Below are 20,596 nucleotides of genomic sequence, written 5' to 3' on the forward strand. Positions count from 1 at the left end.
TTGAAATCTGCATCGTTTTGCTGTCAGTTCAGACGTCGCTGCTGGAAAACTGAACCTCAACGCCTGACGGTGCTCAGAGGACGCAGACAGGAAGTGCTCAGACCCTCCACACGTGTCCAATCACTGACTCTTTAAGAGAAACCGTGTGAACAGTGTTGGAGCTGCACGCCGGCTGCTGCCTGTGGACGCGCACGTCAGCCTGAGTTCTCCACCTGCTGGTCGGACAGCGGTGCTGCACCACAAACACCTCCACACAAACCAAAGCCACACCCACAGGTTGCTGACAGGGTCACCTGTGCAGGTGACCCTGTGGGGGCTGAGAGCTGAACTCAAAGTGAGACACACATCCAGATGTTTCTCTAACAAGATCCAAGTTTAATGTTTTTTTAACACAGAGAAAGCATCTGAGAATAAAAAACTTTCAAAATAAAGGTCTGATCAATGTCCACTTCCTGTTGTACGGCACCAACGCGTCAGCCAGTGAGCCGACGCGCCGGTTAGTTCACCTGTTCAGACACCTGCTGCGGTTCAAACTGATTCTCACATCACAGAGAAAACAATGACGAAAACTTTACTTTAAACACTGAAAACATCACATTTTATTTTTAAACCGTTGGCCATCATTAGCTGCTTATTCCCCACCGCCGTAACCCTTACGTAAGGCTCCGCCCACCACAGCCATGTCACACAGCGGTCCTTAGACCTTTAATACTCGGAGACCCGGTGAAGATGCACCGGGATGTTTTTAAATAGCTGAAATGTTCCTAACCTGCTGACAAAACACCTGACCTTTGACCTCTGAGTGACAGTCAGCTGTGACAGGAAAAGAAACCCTTCAGTGGAGCTGAGCCTCTGGTCTCTGTCCCTCCTGAAGTTCACTGGTTTCAGATCATTCCCACTCTCGGAGCATGAGTGGGCAACACGGACCTGTGACTCTGCTGCCGAGTCTGACCAATAAAGGAGCGGCCGCCGGTTTGCGGCATGGCGTGCTGACCTCTGGGGTTGTTCAGAGTGTGGTGGTAAAAACAGACAGACTGCAGATATGAATGCATGAATATGTTTCCTCTGGCAGCTCCTGATGGAGCCGAAACCAGTGAACTGTGAGGAGGAACAGAGGAGGCAGGCTCACACCACGTTTGCTTTTATTTGGTCTTCTTGTCGGCGGCGAGCGTGTCGTGCAGTTTAGAAACGCTCTTCTCAAACTGGTCCATCACCAGCGTCCCGTGTTCGTCGAAGAACGCCGACACCGACTTGGTGAAGTCCGCCTCTCTCGACTTCCTGGACTTCCCGTCGGAGAAGGACACTCGGAGCGTGTACTGGTCGTCAAACCTGGAAAACACAGATGCAAACTGATCCACTGAGTCCATCGCAGATAAGGAAATGCGCTGCTGGGGTTGCTGGTTTGATTCCCACTGACCGTTTGAGGGAGGAGGAGAGCTGCCAGATGTGGTCTGGATCCATCCCAGCTGGATCCTTCTGCATGGCCATCAGGAAGATGTTCTTCTCTTTGTAGGAGGTGTACAGCGTGAGGATGCCCATCATGATGAAGTACGTGAGGAAGAGGAGTTAGGGAAAGCCAACACGCTCATCATCATCATCTTAGACGGAATCATTTCTAAAAACGTTTGTTTTTGTGTTTTAGTGACATTCACGAGACTTTCAGTGTTTTTAATATGTAAAAACATTTTGACTGATTCTCTGTCGTTTCTGAATTTTGAATCTTATTTTAACATTTTTCCCCTCGCATGTTTAACATGTGACACACTGTGAGTTCACCATCGTATTTGTTAAAAGCAGAGGTGAGATGTGTCCGGCTGAAGGATATGAGATGACGCAGCAGGCGAGGACGGGTCTGGACTCGGGGAAGGGGTGCAGATAGTCCCAGACCAGAGCCAGCATGGCGAACAGACAGGACACCGTGCAGATCAGCAGGCGCCCGTCGACCAGCTGGAAGTTCTCCAGGTAACCGTACTTCTCCAGCAGCACCTGCAGAGGGCCCAGAGGTCAAACAAGGTGAGCAGCAGCTTTCCTTCACATGCGTTCATGACTCATCGCGATGAGTGAAAAATCCCAGCCGACAGTGAAGCTCTCACACGCATGCAAGCTTTATGCTGCAAACATCATTCAAAGCTTAAACAAGTGACGAAGTTTCGACTGTAGCTGTGTCCAAATTCATAGGCCGAAGACCGAGAAGACCAAAGAGCGAGGCTCTGAAATGTGACAGTATAGCCTTCAGTTTCGTGTCACCGCTGTGTGGGTGGAGTTTAATGAACTCGGCCGTCTGCTCCTTGCTATCTAAAATATAACAGGACACTGGAGTAAACTCTAGACCGTCTCACACTTCTGTTTAATCAGTTTTCTGTTTGACCTTTATTCACCCGGGGGATTAATAAAGTTTTATTTTATCTAATCTAATCTAATAACTTTAATCTCAGCCAAACAGATTTACTCAAGAACAAATAAAACACTGAAAAAAGCCAAACAACAACATTTTTAGGTTGTCTAAGTGACTTATATATCGTGTTTAACCTGAGTAGCGAAAGACTGCGGTGATCTGAAAATGATGTGCCAGGAGTTGTGCCGTTCTCGGCGGCTTCAGTGACCCTCGAGCTCCCGGTCAGCTATCGAGCTGGTGGGTAACAGACGTCTCTGAAAACGTCGAAGCACTTTTGCAAATATGCGATATCTTGATAAACCGAGCAGATATTTGATGTTTACACAGCTACTTTCTCACCTGAAAATATGTTAAAAGTTTATTTTGTGACGCAGAAAGATTAGTAAGAGTAATTTTAAAACTTAGTAGCGGCCGCCATTGTTGGAAACTGGAGTTTGGGTGGGCCGCGCTATGAATTCTGGGATATGGTAGGCCACGAAGGACACACCCGACCCATCCTTCAAATTCAGGGAAAAGGAGGACGCATTTGTCGGCTGCATTCGGAGGAGTCTACGAATTTGGACAGCATTCGGCGCGTCGCTGTGACGTAATCGGCCTTAAAATGCGGCCTCAGGAGGAAGTAGCCCATGAATTTGGACACGCCCCCTATGTGAATCTGACATCATCAGCTAAAATCTGACCAATGAAATTAGCTCCTTGAAGAAACACTGCTCAGGTCGCTTCAAACGTAGGAATTCCCTCCTCCCACCTTTACCTTCACACAGCTGCAGGTCTCCACCCTCCTCTCACCTGAGTGAACCTTTTCTGTTTTACTTAAAACATCTTGCTCTAAAGTCATTCATGTCTCCAAAACATGGACGTAAACTGCTGGAACGTTTCAATAAGAACAAGTAACACATGCGGTTCATGTTTGAATATTTGCTGTTAAAATGTGGATAAAAACAATCAATTAAACCTTCTTCGCAGCGTCATCCAAGGAGTTCTTCACCGCCGCTCCATCCCATTTATCAATCTTCACCGGCTTCTCGTCGATCCTCCACTGAAACACAAACACAGCAGTTTAATCGACAGTTTCCATCTGAAGATCAGGCTAACATAAACACGGAGGCAGCGACTGCAACTCTTCTCAGGGAGAGTTCATGTTGAGGGCGGAGACATCATCTTCCTGTCATCGTATGATGGGAGCTAACCCCCCTCCGCAAAAGAACAAGAGGTATTGTGCCCACGTGCAGCGCCACCTGCTGCAGGTGTTTGACCTGTTTGTGTGGAAACTTAAAGCTTCATTCTGAAGCACGCCTCCTGCACTCCTACATCACCTGTTTAACAGACGAGTTTAGTTAAACTGTCTGTTTCCGGTTTGGTGCAGCTGTTTAACAGCTGGAAGCAGGAAATAGAACAAACCGCTGAACTTTGACCTCTAGTAACGGTTTATTTCCCACGCCGAGGTTAAACTCGGCTCTCAGCTTCATACTCAACTTTGTTTTTATTTTGTTTTCATTCTGAATGTATCCACTTTAGCTCGTTAGCATTAGCTTAGCCCCTTAGCGGCGGCTCACACAGACACACACCGAGCCGCACAGCAGCTGCAGCGGGGACATAGGCCTCCCAGCCCCGGGACACAGACCCTCCCCGCAGGGGTTCGTCCTGCTCAGGAGAATCCGTTCACGCTTTTACTCACTTTCTCCAGCAGCCCGCTCTTTCTGTTCCCCGCAGCTGCAGCCGCCATCTTCTCTTCCGCTACAAACACGGTTCTGTGACTTGGATGCAGCCGATTGGCTGTCCACCGAAATCGTAGCGCTCGACGCGCATGTCGTCACCACGTCTGCAAGCGTGGCCGAGGCAGCTGCGGCGTGCGCGCTCATGTGGAAAATACAAACGACTCAAAAGTGAAATGAATAAAAACTACAAGGTTCAGTTTTTAGCGAACAGCCAGGAGGCCTTTATTTAGAAAATCTGACACGTTAAAGCGCGTATGCTGCCGCTGTATATAGTGTATTATCTTACTTAATTTATATTTGTTTGTGTTTTATTTGTATCTTTATCCTTCTGATAGCTGTACCTGAGCTGAGGTAACGCAAAAAAAAAAAACCCCCGCCGTGGAATCAATAAAGTCTTATCGTATCTCTTATAATTTACTGAAGGCCTCCATTTTGAAAATCTCAAAGTCATTTTTTGTCAAAAACCACATGTGCAGATCATACTCGGGAATTTTAAATTGCAGTGCTCCCACAGCCCTCAGTGTTACACTAAAACAGATAAAAGTGTCATACACACACAACAGAGTCCAACACAATCCAAGAGTTTGTGTGCAGTGTGTGTGTGTATGTGTGTGTGTGTGTGGGGGGGGGGGGGTCAGAGGTGGATGCAGGTTGGAGTTGGTGTGTGTGAGAGTTCAGCATCCTGACAGCCTGATGGATGAAGCTGTCTCTCAGTCTTCTGGTTCTGGCCTCGAGGCTCTTCAGTCTGATGTTAGCAAACTGAAGAAGCTGTTGGATGGATGGGTGGAGTCTCTGTGATGCAGAGAGCTTTCAGGATGAGGCAGGAGCAGCAGATGTCCTGGAGGGAGGGAAGAGAAGTACCCACGATCCTCTCCGCTGCTCTCACTACCCGTTGTAGCTGTTTCCAGCAGGAACCAGTGCAGGATACCACACAGTGATGCAGCTGCTGAGGATGCTCTCCACGGTGCCATCCCAGATGTAAAATGAAGTCTTTTGTGGGATTTGGTGCATCTCAAATAAATAGATGAATAATAAAGTAGCTACATTAATACTAGGTCCACCACAAACGATTATTTTGATAGTCGACTAGTCACCAATTATTTTTGCGAGTAGTCGACTAATCAGATCATCATCCGTTGGACGTAAAACGTACAGCTTATTGCACCAGCAGCATCTGCTCTTATATAACTATCATTAGCTTACAGCTTTAAGTGTTTAAGGTCTATGCTAACTAAAAATAAAGACAAGATGATGGTTTATTAAATTTTAATGAAGATTGCAGATTGTTTCGGTGAAGTTTAATAAACTCCTTGTTATCTAAAATATAACAGGACACCGGAGTAAATTCTCGAGCATCTCACACTTCTGATAATCAGCTGTCTGCTTGATGTTTATTCAGCTGTGTAAAAACTATAACTTTAATCTCAGCCAAACCGATTTACTCAGGAACAAATAAAATACTAAAAAAAGCCAAACAATAACATTTTAAGTTATCTAAGTGACTTATATATGTTTAACCTGAGTAGCGAAAGAGGGTGGAGTCCGGTTAGCCGGGAGTCCGGTGTTCTCACGGCTCTAGCGAGCCTAGCCCCCGGCTAGCTATCGAGCTAGTGGCTAACAGACGTCTCCGAAAACGTTGGAGTGCTTTTGAAAATATGTGGTGTCTTGATAAACTGAGCAGATATTTGAGGTTTACACAGCTACATTCTCGCCTGAAAATATGTTAAACGTTTATTTTGTGACCCAGAAAAAATAATAAGAGTAATATTAAAACTAAGTAGCTGCCGCCATTGTTGGAAACTGAGCTGGGCTGCGCTATGAATTCTGGGACACAGCTTCTTCTTCTTCGGGGTTTAACGGCAGCTGGCATCCTTGTACATGCAGTGCTGCCATCTTCTGTTTCAGTCCGTTATTACACTCTTAAATCCTACTACTTATTCCTGCGTCTTTTGTGATCTTACAAAGCTTCAAACGACGCGTCGACTATTAAATCAGTCGTCGATGATTTTGATAGTCGACTAATCGTGGCAGCCCTAATACCAAAACAAACGAGAATTGGAGGTAAAACATTCCCTCCAAACAAAACTTATAAATTCTAAAGGCACAAATCAGTGCGTGCATGATTACATTGCTCTGCCCATCAAAAAGTCTGCGCCTGCATATCACCTATTGTCGGCTGGAAAACTTTTACATATGCATGAGCACGTTTGCTGGTCGAGTTGAACTGTGCTGTCTGGACTGTCATTGTTAAGATCTGAAACATTTCTGAGCACCGTGGTGGATGTTTTTTGAATTAATTTGGGGCTTTAATCTTTGAAAATGCTCATTAACACATGTTGGCAACATCCACTAAGTAACTGGAGGGCTTTATTTTGAAAACAAATGAAGAACTTTTGCAAACCACATCTCACTCTGATACTTCCTGTCCCACAGCGCTGTGGAGCTCAGCCAGAATGAAACACTGTTTTCAAAGATGTTCTATTGTTACAGGCTTTGCTGGTTTCTATTTCAGTAAACACCTCTCTGTGAATATCAGACTTCACAGCAGCTGCTTTACAGCATGCTTCATTTTGATTTGGGGAATGAAACATGGAGTAACAGAGTTTGTAGCATCACCTTCGCCCTGCTGAGTTTTTGATGGCGATATTGTTTGCAGTTGATGGAGGACGTCGTGCTGCACTTCCTGCTTCTTCTTACCAATCATCGGCAATCTGCGGGACGCTCAGGTGAGCCCTGGACTTCAGATCACCGAGTGAAGAGAAGACAGGACACGAGCCAGCGTTTCAACTCTTTTACTTTTTCTTCCAGCAGCCGCTCATACAAAACTAGTCAGTTACAAAGGATCAACGTCTTCTGCTCATTTGGCACTCAGCGTGACCCCTGACCCCGTCCACCCACCCCCACTTGAACTCTCTGCACCCACCAAAGAATACAAAACAGAAACGTGCACATCTTTAATGGAGTTTAAAAAAAAAAGCCCTTCAGCTCCATCAAGACTTCAAATTAAACTTTAACAGCTGATGATGATGATGATGATGATCATGATGAAGGCCAGGAATCACTGAGGACGCAGAAATGTAAAAAAAAAAAAAAAAAAGGAAACAGCAGGAATGTTGTTATTATCTAAACCAATCAGCTAAACCTCCAAAGCCTGCAGTTCCTCCACCGTCCAGCAGAGGCAGCAGACTCCCGGGATAAAATGAACACGTCTGCAGCCTGATACACTGTCGGGCTCTGTGGATCACTTCCCTTCATGACACCTGCATTTTACGCTCACCTGGTTTGAATTCGATTCACTTTTATTTATTTAGCACCAAATCACAACAACAGCCGTCTCAAGACGCTTTATATTGTAAGCTAAAGGTAGTAATACAATTATTAGGGGCGTGGCCTCTTACCTCAGGTAACTCCAGTCACTGAACTGGACCTGGGTTTGTTTGAGAGCACTGCAATCTGTCAATCACAGGTAGCCCCGCCCTAAACCCTAACCTGCTTCCTGTGACTCTGGGACCATCATCTCCAAAATCACGATCAGCCAATCAGGAAAGTGTTAGTGAGCACAGAGACCAGGTGAGCATGAGTGTCTCAGATTTTTGAGTTGCCACCCCCTGCTGGACATCAGAGAGAATGCAGGTTTAAGGAGCTACACCTTTATTTTACATCCAGCCTGTGAGCTGCAGTCTGGTTCTAACTCCACCCAACCTCGTTGTTTCTTTACAGGTGTTCAGGTAGAGGAACTGCAGAGTAACTACACCAACGCGCTCCATGTTTGTGGACGTGTCCTCAGTTTGTCCCCGCCCTCACATCTTCTTCAGTGTCTGTCATACGTACGACCCCCAGAGTGAATCATGACATTACTGAGGCTCAGTGCGAGTACGGCTTTTCTAACAGCGACCCGCCAGCGCTCAGCGACTGCCTCTGATCTGAGCAGCGTGAACTCAGCGTGGCGCTGCACTCAGGCAAACCACTGACAGAGCTTAGCATGGAGAAAAAACACGTGTGTTGAGGAACCAGACATCTGGACAGCCTGCAGGAGCTACAGCATCACTGTCACAGACGACCTGCAAACAGAAGCCGTGCAGCTGAAGCAGAGTGTGAAGGTGAGCTCAGACAAAGCACGTGCACGCCCACCTTCAGTCTCCGCTTCATGCTGAGGCTCCTGCAGGGGCGTGGCAGCGAGCTGCAGTTTCTGACAGCTTAAACATGGTTTCAGCCTGAAGGCTTCGCGTGGACCTCTGCTGCACTGACGGAGCCAAAACCATTAAAAAGATCCAGATTTGGAAACCACCTCACGCTGTAACTCTGACAGTATTCGCAGCATGAAGGCAGTTTCTGCATTAAATATGTTTACGTTGCAGACAGAAAACAGCTGACTGTGAGGGGTGAAGGGTCAGGCTGGATTTTGTCACCGATTGGTTCAGCTTGGCCCAATAGTGGAAGTTTCTCTACATAGAGACGGGGCTCTAACCTGCTAAATGGCTGTCGGCTCTACACCTGCCTCACCTGCTTCCTGTGGACCACAGGTGAAGTTCTGACTCCAGCGTGATTTTTATAAATCAATAATTATTAAAAGCACCACAGTCAGAGCTCTGTGACCACAGTAAATTCACATTAGGTCTGAATGCACCAGCATCTGACATCACAGGCCATAAAGCTCGTCCAATCACACGGCTCCTCGCTCCTTGAGAGTGACCAGGTGAGTCTTCTGATCCGAATTCAGGTAGAAATCCTTCCTGACCAATCGGGTTCTAAAGACCGCAGTCCCCACGAGCCTCGGCAGCTCCGACTTTCAGACTGGAAGACCAGGATGACACCAGCAGCTATGCTAGAGGAAGTTTATGTCCCATGATCCTCGGCTGCTGACTCAACACCTCCTTATATTCAGAGCGGGTTCTGGTTTCTCCTGCATTCCCAACACATGCCGGTCGGCTGGACTTTGATTAACCTGTGGTTGTCACGAGGATAAACCAGAGGTAACTTCCACCTGCCCGGGGCAAAGACGTGCTGCTGACCCCCGACAGAAACCTGCGCCACAGCGACCGTCGGTGCTCCGGGTTCCTGCAGGTTTCTGTCCACTTCCAACCTCAGAGGGTGGAACCAGGTACAGGGGTGGAGGGTTACCTGCACACCCAGAGGGAGCGTCAGGTAGGAAGTGATGTGTTCAGATATGAATGAAGAGACGCGTGTCACACTCTGAGCTACCGAAACACACACGAATCATGATTTTGGACTTTTAGAGCCAATAAAAATTCACTTTTAGCTATTTTAGTCAAACTGGGCTCCATAAACTGTCACAAATACAAAGACCGATTTCTGTCCAACAGCAGCTCAGGCCGACACTCACACTCATCTCATTTCTTTCCATAAAGCTCCTTTTAGGTTCTCCCCGGCCTCTCGGAGATCACTGTGAGGCCGGTGAGATTTAAATGAACTATATTAATAAACATCATCATCATCATCATCATCATGTGGAGCGGACTGAACCGACAGAGTCGTGTTCGGCCCGGCGGCGTGCAGCCTGCCTTCATCTGAACCTTTGCATCATTTCAGATGATGCGCAGGCCGCTGTGGAACGCAGCGCACAAACACGGATGAAACACCGCCGTCGCCTTCAGCGGTGTCGGGATGCGATGTTCAGCGCAGACATTGTGACCTTCAGGGCCTCACATCCACCCTGGATCTATAACTGGAAGCCCAACATAAACAAGCTTTGCCCCGGGCCACGTGATTATGGTTGAACCTGCGAAAGCTTTCTTTGCTCCAGCTGCAGAGAAACGACTCGGCGATCTGTAAAAAAGCTCCGATTAAGCCTCCGAGTTCAAACACTTCCAGGACGTTTCCTGTGGTGATGACCGTCGGGCCGTCCTGCAGCTGAAGGTTCAGTTTTTGGTGATCTGCTGGTGTTTGGAAGAAACGTCTCCAGGTTACAAACCCGTTTGTCAGACGAGTGAAAACATTCATACGTTCGTTAAACCTTCGCCTTTCGTGTCTTTGCATATATGAGATCCTTCCCGTCTGTCTAGTGCTTCTTGTTGATTCGTCTGGACCTCCTCAGGCCACGCCTCCTGCGGCTCTGAGTGGACATCCAGGACCGCAGGAAATACTTGTCGGGGCTCCTTCTACGGTTCTGGTTCTCGCGGTCGAACTGTCTCTGCAGCTTCAGGGCGAGCGCTCGATCCTGCCGCTCCTGCTGAATCTGGCAGATGTACCGTTCGTCCAGCGCTTCCTGGTTGACGGGCCGGCCCCTCTTCAGATCCAAGTCGCGGCTCGAGTCCAGGTGTTTGGTCTTCTGCTTCCTCTTCTTGCCCCTCCGTGAGGTAGTCTGGTTGTGGATGCTACTGTCGGACTCCTTCCTGGGACTCTGAGAGTCCTTTGGCACTAACTTACAGGATTGCACTCCAGAGTTCTTGGTGTACGGCGAGAACGACTGTTTCCGACTGAACAGCGCCCCCGTGCTGCAGGACTCAGGAGTGCCGGCCGGCGGCTCAAAGCCTCCCTTGAAGGTCGACTCGCTGCTGTAGCGGATCGCGGGGACGCGGATCTTCACCGACTGCTTCTGGAAGTTGTCCGTGTCGCCGGCTGGAGAGTCGAACAGCAGCCTCCTCTTGTTTGCTGACGTCACCGCGTCTCCTGCCGGGGACTGGCGCGTCTTTGCGCCCTCGCCGCCCATGCCGAGCTTGTTGTGGTTTACCTCGGAGACGGGGCTCGTCAGCGTGGCCTTGGAGTTCACCTTGAGGCTCTGGCGGTCCAGCTCGATCTGCCTCCACTTCTGCAGGACGGCAGGGCTGGCCTCGTAGCTGGTGGCCTTCTGCAGACCGCGAGTCAGGTTCCGGGGCGTGGACTTCACGATGGTGGGCTCCATCAGGCGGCCGTCCGGGAGGCGCTTGGGTGGCGTGCATGGCGAGCAGACGATGGGCTTGAAGTGGTTGAGCTCCTCGGAGATGCTGTCGTTGCTCTCTGGGCTGATGGAGCGCTCCGGGCGGGGAGGAGGCATGCACAGGAGAGCCGAGGAAGATGATGTCAGCACAGCTCGCCAGGTGAGCCTCCGATCGGGAGCGGTGATGGGGGCGGAGATAGAGCGGCTGTTCTCAGAGGAGAGGAGGATTCCTGCCGCATAGCTGTGGCTGATGCCAACCTGGCGGAGGACACGAGAACACAAGTCAGCGACCACACAGGTGTTTAACACAGGTGTTTCACACAGGTGTTTCACACAGGTGTTTCACACAGGTGTTTCACACAGGTGTTTCACACAGGTGTTTCACACAGGTGTTTCACACAGGTGTTTAACACAGGTGTTAAACACAGGTGTTAAACACAGGTGTTAAACACAGGTGTTAAACACAGGTGTTAAACACAGGTGTTAAACACAGGTGTTAAACACAGGTGTTAAACACAGGTGTTAAACACAGGTGAAATATGAGAATAAACGCCATCACCAGGCCCTGTTTTATACACTTGTATGGCTTTAACTCGACACTTCCTTCTGATGGATACTGTGCTGTTTCCATGCAGAGACTGGACTCTACACAGCTGGACCTGTGAGCATGTTTCACCAGGTATTTGAGCTGTAGTGTTGTGGTATCCACACATGCTGCTGTGTCAGGCAGAGAAGGAGGCAGAGGTTTGTCACTCTAATGCCTGCCTGAAGCTCACAGTGAAAGTTCAGGATGTGGACCCCAAAGCACTCTATAGACCAGGGGCGGGCAACTCCAGGCCTCGAGGGCCGGTGTCCTGCAGGTTTTAGATCTCACCCTGGGTCAGCACACCTGAATCACATGATTAGTTCATTACCAGGCCTCTGGAGAACTTCAGGACATGTTGAGGAGTCATTTAACCCTTTGAGTCAGCTGTGATGAACCAAGGACACATCTAAAACCTGCAGGGACACCGGCCCTCGAGGTCTGGAGACACCCCTGCTATTTTCCATTAATACCTGTTTGAATCGACTGGTTTTCCATTACAGCCCAGTGTGCGTGCATTGTCATCAGGGCAATGTGTCTGCGCGTCTCACAACGTAATACACCCCGTGCACGAGAAAATGCTAACTTCCTGTTTTAAGACCGGATGTAGGGTTGTACATTTCCGGTAGCTTTATTTTGCAGTCAGGTGGACTCGAAACTCGCGTCCAAAACACGAAAACGGAAAGATGGCGTTAAGTTACAAAGAGCAGAGGTGGGAACACTCAACAAAAAAATCAGATGATCAGTTTTGACGTTTGAAGCGTGCAGATCGATTGGTTGTTTACGTCACTCAACACAAGCAGAAGCTCATCTCTGTATAGAGACAGTTCTTATGATTTAAACAGGCAGATGTTCAGCAAACTACAGGTGAACAACAGTCAAACCAGATGTTTCCCCGTTATGTCGACATCAGTACACACCTACACAGCATGTCAACAAACTATGAAAAAAAGCCACAAAAAATAAATGAATCATTGCTGGTGAGGGTTTCTACACGTTAGTATTCACGAAGGGTATGTTGTGACTTGCCTTCAAACTTACAGCGGTCCCTCGCTATAACGCGGTTCACCTTTTGCGGATTTTTTAGTGCAATTTTGCATGCTTCTTTTTTTTTTTTACAGCACATTGCGTCTGTGAAGGTTCTCAGTCATCCAGGTCATCGTAGTCAAAGGAGCTTGCAAAGAAAAGCGTCTGGACTTCTTTAAGTTGCTTGAAGACGTTTCACCTTCATCCGAGAAGCTTCTTCAGTTCTAAGGTCAAATGGTGGAGAGTCCCAGATTTAAACCTAGTGGGAGTTTCCCCCCACAGAGGGACAAAAGGACCCCCTGATGATCCTCTAATCGCCTGAGCCGAGGTGTGAAACTGGGTGTGGGTCCCGTGAAACGTCTTCAAGCAACTTAAAGAAGTCCAGACGCTTTTCTTTGCAAGCTCCTTTGACTACAGCACATTGCGTTCGGCTGCAGACCATTGTTGATCTCCTCCCTGCCGTCTCTCCTGCACAGTACACAATCGCTGATTCATTGATTCATTAATGATTGATTGATGTTGGATTCTCTCTCAGCTGCTCTATTCTCATGTTCTGGACCTGAAAACACGGTTTGATCTTTGGTTTCATCCTATAATACTGGACTTATTTTTCTACGAAGGTTTGAACTTCATGCCTGTCTGAGAAAAGTGTATAAACCGTGTAGTGAGGGGCTCAAAACATCTCAAATAATTGTAAAAAATAAAGTTCACGGGTTTCACCGATTGCTGGTTATTTTTAGAACAACACCGGCGATAAACGAGGGGCCGCTGTATACAAACACTGAGAAATAAAACATTTGAATCCTTTCTCTCTTTGAGGCGTGGGGAAAATATCGACACGTTGACGAACATCATCTACAGATATATTCAGTAATACGACATCTTGACAAATGTAAATCGCCGCTTGATTCGTCCATTTGGTTGACTTGTTTTGGAAAACCCGACCCGATCACACCGGAAACGAGGCGCCCTACAGGAAGCAGCACATGCTAAGGTGCACAGAGTCTATTGATATGTGACACTAAGACGAAGGTGGACGTCGCAGCAGATACACGCCTGCAGCTCACTCTGTGGCTTTTCGTTCGGGGAACGCAGCGCTGTTTTTGTAGCCATCTCCTTTGATGTAGCGTTTCAAAAATGGCGGTTTTGATTTTAGTGGACGAGAAGCTCTCACGACTCATCCAGTGACGGTACTGACCAGCCAATCTTGTGGTCTGATGAAGTCACATTTTATTACCTGCTCGGATCGCTTGGACCCCGACCAGGTACCACAACCTACAGGTAACCCTGAAAACTGTGGCTAATGGTGCCGACCCGAGCAGGTTCTCCCCGCAGACTGAACCTGCATGGCTCCTGAAGCATACAGTAATCTGATTACACTCTCTAACACAGCCTGATAAAACACTATTTCTTCTAAAGTTCCCACAGACGGGGGTCTCGATCACATGACTGTCTCACGTACCCGGTCCATCACGGCTGCCGGCTGGGTGACAACTTTCATCTTTCCTCCTCCATCCTCCACAGGATCAGTGCAGCTCCTGCTCCTCTGACAACTCCTAAAGAATAAACAGGTCAGAGGTCACACCCCTGTAGTCTGTGGTACGTTCACTGTCTGTAAAAGGAATAGGACAGGGTGGTTGTGCTCACCCAGCGGATGAGTTTTTGGTTTTCCTGATGAAGGCTGAGATGTTTCGGATCCTCCTGCTGATCGGCTCCTCGTTCTCGGAGTCAGACAGGACGCCCTGAGGAGAGACAACGGCTATTTAAGACAGCTGCTGCAGGATGAAAACATTCAGCCTGTCATCACTCACCGGATCTTCATCACGACGGACTGACTCGTCTTTACAGTTCAGAGAGCTCCTCCTCTTCACCTCCTCTCTGTCGTCACACAGCAGCATCTGAAACACGGAGGGATTAAAGTTTATTTCGAGGGCTAAAACACAAAGATTCTCCTGTCTCCGCGAGACGACGCAGCATCTGCGACGGTATATCGAGACTCACAGTGAAAACTTTGAGAGAAAACTTAATGAGCTCAAATTAAAGCCAGAGTTTGATATCGGCAGCCTGCAGAGCTCTGCTTTTCTTCCTCAGCAATAAAACACTCAGCAGGCTCGGTCGGCTGTGACAAGCTTAACCACCCACAGGTGATCACAGGTTTACCTGCAGCTCTCTGACTCACCTTGTGTTTCCCGCTCGGGCCCGAAGGAGCGTCGGCAGACTTCGGGATGAGCACCGGAGAGACGAAGAACTCTAAAGGAACACAGCCAAAGAGAAAACAGTCAAAGAAGCCACGCCCCTAATAATTTAAAGGCTTAACACAATTTAAACAGGTGACTTTGACTACTAAAATTCTACTGTTCACTTCCTGTCATAAAACTTTGTAATAACGAGCTCAGTGCACGTGCAGTAAACCTGTGAGCTCACAGCTCGGGCACAGTTTGCTCTGCTCTTGGCTCTCTGTGATGTCAGAGAGACACGACAGAAGCCCAGCATCAGACAAACAGGGATGATTGTGAACTGTGAATCACACAGATCAGATAGAGCCTAAAAGGAAAAATGCTAAAGGCGTCAGTATTGGGTCAATGAATAAAACATTAACCATAAGAGGTGATGATCACCATCAGCACCTTCTGACTTCATCCAACACACATGAAGCCAGTGAGTCTCACCCGAGCTTTCTTATGTAAGAACTGCTGTTCACAGTGGTCAGAGCAAGTCAAAGAGTACTTACATTATTTATGGTTCTCCTGCTGTGTCCTGCTCTAAGTACTAGTAATAACCCCCTTGGGCTTTTCCAGCCAGTCACTGCTAACAGAGTCCACGCAGTAATACCTCCAGTACTACTAGTACTGCAGTAACACAACTCCTCCTCCAGCTGTACATGTCTGGACACATTTCCCATCTGCAGACCTGAGCAGTGTCACATGACATGTGACCCTGCTGCCTATACCTGTGATCAGGTGAGGTCGCTGTGAGCAGTCACGTGTCCTCTGTCCACACGTTGACCTGTGATTGCTCCTGTAGCTCCATACAAAACTCCATAAAGAAAAGCGGGGATTTTTACGCCTGCAGCTATCACACTTCATAGATGTTTTTCACATAAAACTAACCTTTAACATTCTTAAAACCGCCCGCTGCTCACGTTAAACTTTATTAAAGTTGATTTAATTTAAATTCCCGCTGTTTTCTGCCGTTAAACAAACACTGCAGCGGTGTGATACAGCGAAATCTGCACGGGCGATTCCCCGAGAAGCTCACCGACCTCTCCGGCTGTCGCAGTCCCTCCCGCCCGGCCTACTGCTGCTACTCTCGTGGTCGCTCCTCCCGCGGAGCCGCTCCTCGCTGCCGGAGTGTCTGCGGGCTAGGCAGAGCGGACAGGCCAGGTGTCTGCCGGCCGGGCTGCCACCGGTCTCCGCGCACGCCATGCACTTCTTGGATTCGTACTCGGGTGGGCTGGACCCGGACCGGCACCGGGCTGCGAGCCCGGCCCGGGACGTGCCGGCGGCCGTGGCGCTGGCCGGTCTCCCAGGCCGTTCGGCAGACCCTGCGGTCGCCATCTTCCCTGGTGAGTCTTCTCTCTCCGGTCCGCTCTCAAAACAAACCCCGCCCTGCCGCCGCCGAAACAGCGCGAGCACAGCAGAGTGGACGCGCGTGCAGCCCGCCAACCGGAGCCGCTGAATCACAGCGGCGCGAGCCTCCTCTGACGTCAGGTGTCGACTTCAAAATAAAACTAAGTCGTTGCATTTTATTGTGCATTTCCAAATTTAGAAAATAAAAAATAACTTGATGGTAGTCTGTAAAAAAAAAACATGTAAAATATGTAGCAAATTGTGCTTTGAAAATCAAAGCTGCTAAATATGTCTCTTTCTGTTGGGGCTGAGTTTGTGATTGCTAGTGTGTGGTTAAACAGCATTATTTTCAATAAACATAAATTGCAAGACAAAGAAATCGCTACTTAGAAAGTAAACATTGGCAAAATAAAGACGGAGGGATGAGAATTAATAAAATTAAAAACAAGACGGCCAACATATTGTAATTTACCTGTTGTGAATTTATTTTCTCAAGAAAGAGAGCATATCTTTGGCAATTTAGATTTTGTTGCCTTAATATGAATCTAATTCTTCAACTCAAGAAATGATATTTATTAATTTGACAAAACTGCGAGATTAAAAAATAAGTCGGCAATAATTCAGTTTTATTATGAAAGACTTTAGGTTCCGGTTAATGACTCGCGGCACGACGGCGCTGTACAAACCGGAAGACGTCATCAGTCTCACAGCTGTAGAAGAAGAACGGGTCGCGGTAGAGGAGCGTACAGAAGTTAGACAGGTGATGGTTTTGATAAAGTATTTTGATAAATTAATAAACTAACGAAATAACCACGTAGAGACACGGCGGAGGGATTTGCTTCCCATTCAGAGATGAACTGCGGTTTGCTTTGACCGTGTCACTGAGGTCAGAGCGCTCAGTGCCCGCGAGCAGAAGCTCCACCTCGATTTTGTTTTTAGTTTTCTGCTTTGTGAGTTTATAATGTGTGAATCGAAGCAGCCGATTTGTCTGTGAGTAGCTCAGGTTTGTATCGTTTGGATTATGTTCGGAGAAATGTCCCAGGATCTCTGCTGAACTAAGGAAATCTAAATACTGCGATATTCTAGGGCAGCTTGTGAACTCTCGGTTCAGGTCCTGGGAACATGAGCATGCATGTACATGTGCTGTGACACTAAAGCTAATGTGCTGCTGGTTTCAGATAACCAGATGGAGGATCTTTGCTCCTGACGGAACCCATCCACTGGATAAGTCACAGCAGACACCTGTGTCACCATCCACCTGTCAATCAAAGAGGCCACGCCCCTAGTCATGCAGCCTTTAAGGCTGGATACATTTTAAACAGGTTACAAGTAACAAAACGAAACATTTGTGCAACTAACAGTCTGGATTGGTCTGGTGTCAGTCCCAGATGCGAGGCGGCCAGCCGCTGGTGGAGGTGGTCCGCCTGGGCCTGGTCTCCTATCAGGAGGCTCTGCGACTGCAGCAGGTCTACGTGAACCGGCACCGGTCCGGCCCTGCTCACGCTCTGCTGCTGTGTGAGCACCCGCCGGTCTACACCACCGGGATCCGCCACAAACCCTACCCCGAGCCCCTGCTGGACCAACTGCGCCTGCTGGGGGCCGATGTGGCCCGGGCAAACCGGGGAGGACTCATCACCTTCCACGGGCCGGGACAACTGGTCTGCTACCCAGTCTTGAACCTGTGCAGCTTCAAGAAGGTCTGAGCTGACGTGGGAGTGAGATTGGTGTGTTTTTATCAGAGCCGAACGTATTTTAATGTTTTCTCTGTTCTCTCAGAGCGTGCGGTGGTACGTCGATCAGCTGGAGCAGACCGTCATCGCACTCTGCAGCAGGTTCGGCATCCGAGCTACGACGTCCCCTCACACGGGAGTTTGGGTCGGAGACAATAAGATCTGCGCCATCGGTACGACTGCGTCGCTCTGAGCCTGAATCACCAACCATGTGTTCACTGACTGTGTGGCTGCTTTTTAAAACCAATAATTACCAATAATCAGACATGAGCAGCTGATTAATCCAGGCTACAGGTGGAGTTCACCAGGTTTATTGGCATCAGCAGCAGTCACCTCAGGATGCTTTATTTATACTGCGAGGTATAGACCTACAGTCACACAGACGCTTTGGATCAGGGTCCAGTTTGATCTCAGCTGGGCCAGAACCAGGACTGTCACAGAGCTGAAACCATAAAGTCCAGTAAAAACTCATTTTAAGCCCCAGTTACAGAATGGTGGATAATCATTCTGTAGGAAGATTGATCCTTGGCCTCTTCCTGTTGTTGTCATAGTGGTGTCAAACCAACGCTGCCGGTCTCCCTTCTGTCCTTCACACGCTGATGTGAGAACAGAAGAGACGTGACGTGTCTGAAATAAGCGAGTCGCAGGTCCTTCTGTCTGACACCACTATTCAAAAGCACTGATTCTGTCCTGTTTTCTTACTTCCTCGTCTTTAGGTGACGATGGACAAAGTCACACTGCCTTCTTTTCATTGGCACACAAATGTCCAGACGCACTGAGTCATAGTCCTTTCTCTTAAGTTAGTGTCATTAGGAGAGCGGACCACACATGTGACGGGAAAAAGATCGAGACAAGAATGAAACCACCACCGTGAAAAATCCTCAGTTTAAAAATTTTCAGTTCAATTCAATTTTATTTACAAAGCGCCATCTGCTGACCGTTAGGGGTCGCAGCAGATGGCCGACCACCAATCTCTGCAGGTGCTGTTCACCTGTTAAAGGCTGTCAGCGAGCGTGAGGTCTGAGGTCATGTGACCTAAAGGCCGCTCGCATAGACAGAAGTTTTAGTGGCTGCACTCAGGTGTGGTATAACAGTGCGCTGGGAAACATGCTCTTCATATCTGCTGGTCAGGTGTGAGGTTGGTAACATGTTTAATCTTATATGAGGACGTTTATGTCAGCGCGTGTTTCATTTAATCGCAGGACTCCAGCGCAGCTGCTTGCTCTTCAGCACGTCCTGTGTAAGAATTGCCTGAATGACGGCTGTCGTGTTTTCAGGAATACACTGTGGCCGCTACGTCACGTCTCACGGTCTGGCGCTGAACTGCTGCACTGACCTGTCGTGGTTCGACCACATCGTTCCGTGTGGGATTGAAGGGAAAGGCGTGACGTCGCTGAGCGCCGAGCTGCGGAGACACGCTAGCGTGGAGGAGGTCGTCCCTCAACTGCTGCACGCCTTCACGCAGCAGTTCAACTGTCAGTTGACTGAGGCAGCGCAGGACGGCGGCGAGTCACCGACGCCTGTGACATCAGCAGGAACCTCAGCACTCGCTAACCTGAGGGATGACTGAGCACAAACCTTCTGATATGCACGTGCTGAGCAGTTTTGGTATCATCATCATCATCAGTGCCTGACCTGTAACTGACGGAGAGCGTGTGGGCGGAGCTTCTCAGAGCTCTTTCCTGGTCTTGGTGTTGATATTTTCAATATTAGGCTCACAGGGTGAAAGGGTAACACCCTGAAAACTCACTGCAGTGCCCTCAGTTTACACTGCAATAAAAACTGAGTGAAAGGAAAGAAAAGTTTTCATTTATTAAATTTTCCTTCCTGTGAGTCGCAGAGCCCCTCCCCACTGAAACAAAGGTTTGAGCTGGACCAGGTGTGCTGCTCTGGTCTGGATCAAAGCTCGGTTTGACTTCTTTGATCTAACAGCTGTTTGTATAATGCTGGATGAAGGAGGTCTGTTCACATTCATCTGTGTTTATTTAATGACTTCACACCTAATTTGCATATTCACACTTGAATACACTAAAAAGGTGTCAGAGTGTCTGTGATGTGTTAAAGTGCTCCAGTAAGATGTCAGGCAGCTGTTACTGCTCACGCAGTCTCACTGATGGCCGAGGTGAGTATTTATAACGGGACAGGTCAGCTTTGCACGCTTCATAGTTCAGAATAATCCTTCTTAATCTGACAGTGGACGTCTGTTCATCTTCTGTCTGAAACAAGCTGTTTTAGCTCATCCCCCTTTAAGAAACGTTTCTTCTGATTGGCTGTTCCTCACAGAGGTTTAACCTCTGGCTGCTCTTCTACGTCTGTGAAATTACAAAATCTGACAAAAGTTTAGAGCAGCCAGAGCTTCACTGCTCATTATTAAATCCAGAATTCAAAATCCTGCTCCTCACATACAAGGTCTTAAATAATCAGGCCCCATCTTATCTTAATGACCTTGTAGTACCATATCACCCTATTAGAGCACTTCGCTCTCGCTCTGCAGGCCTACTTGTTGTTCCTAGAGTATTTAAAAGTAGAATGGGAGGCAGAGCCTTCAGTTTTCAGGCCCCTCTTCTGTGGAACCAGCTTCCAGTTTGGATTCAGGAGACAGACACTATCTCTACTTTTAAGATTAGGCTTCAAACTTTCCTTTTTGCTAAAGCATATAGTTAGGGCTGGACCAGGTGACCCTGAATCCTCCCTTAGT

At 48.2% G+C, this 20,596-nt stretch overlaps 3 protein-coding genes across 5 annotated transcripts; 1 reads left to right on the forward strand and 2 right to left on the reverse strand.

The window, feature by feature from the left end:
• Positions 1-354: 354 nt before the first annotated feature.
• Positions 355-4,233, reverse strand: spcs2 (signal peptidase complex subunit 2). The gene is made up of 5 exons (XM_085131374.1): positions 4,074-4,233; positions 3,351-3,434; positions 1,826-1,986; positions 1,418-1,552; positions 355-1,329 (listed from the first exon to the last, which is right to left on the reverse strand). Exons 1-5 carry the CDS (start codon positions 4,119-4,121, stop codon positions 1,143-1,145), a joined length of 615 nt encoding a protein of 204 aa, XP_084987500.1. The 5' UTR covers positions 4,122-4,233; the 3' UTR covers positions 355-1,142.
• Positions 4,234-4,473: 240 nt separating this feature from the next.
• Positions 4,474-16,272, reverse strand: rnf169 (ring finger protein 169). Its single transcript, XM_085131364.1, has 6 exons — positions 15,862-16,272; positions 14,779-14,849; positions 14,411-14,497; positions 14,247-14,341; positions 14,062-14,155; positions 4,474-11,248 (listed from the first exon to the last, which is right to left on the reverse strand). Exons 1-6 carry the CDS (start codon positions 16,154-16,156, stop codon positions 10,133-10,135), a joined length of 1,758 nt encoding a protein of 585 aa, XP_084987490.1. The 5' UTR covers positions 16,157-16,272; the 3' UTR covers positions 4,474-10,132.
• Positions 16,273-16,800: 528 nt separating this feature from the next.
• Positions 16,801-20,374, forward strand: lipt2 (lipoyl(octanoyl) transferase 2). Of its 3 annotated transcripts, none has more exons than XM_085131371.1 (4): positions 16,801-16,928; positions 17,347-17,865; positions 17,945-18,071; positions 19,176-20,374. In XM_085131371.1, the coding sequence occupies exons 2-4, from the start codon at positions 17,557-17,559 to the stop codon at positions 19,466-19,468; spliced, it is 729 nt and encodes a 242-aa protein (XP_084987497.1). In that variant the 5' UTR covers positions 16,801-16,928; positions 17,347-17,556; the 3' UTR covers positions 19,469-20,374. The 3 variants fall into 3 exon arrangements, with proteins under 3 accessions (XP_084987497.1, XP_084987499.1, XP_084987498.1); XM_085131373.1 differs by lacking the exon at positions 16,801-16,928 and adding an exon at positions 16,935-17,054; XM_085131372.1 differs by lacking the exon at positions 16,801-16,928 and having other exon boundaries at positions 17,061-17,865.
• The last annotated feature ends 222 nt before the right edge of the window (positions 20,375-20,596 follow it).

The sequence above is a fragment of the Neolamprologus multifasciatus genome, chromosome 14, assembly GCF_963576455.1.
Source record: "Neolamprologus multifasciatus chromosome 14, fNeoMul1.2, whole genome shotgun sequence".
NCBI lineage: Eukaryota > Metazoa > Chordata > Actinopteri > Cichliformes > Cichlidae > Neolamprologus > Neolamprologus multifasciatus.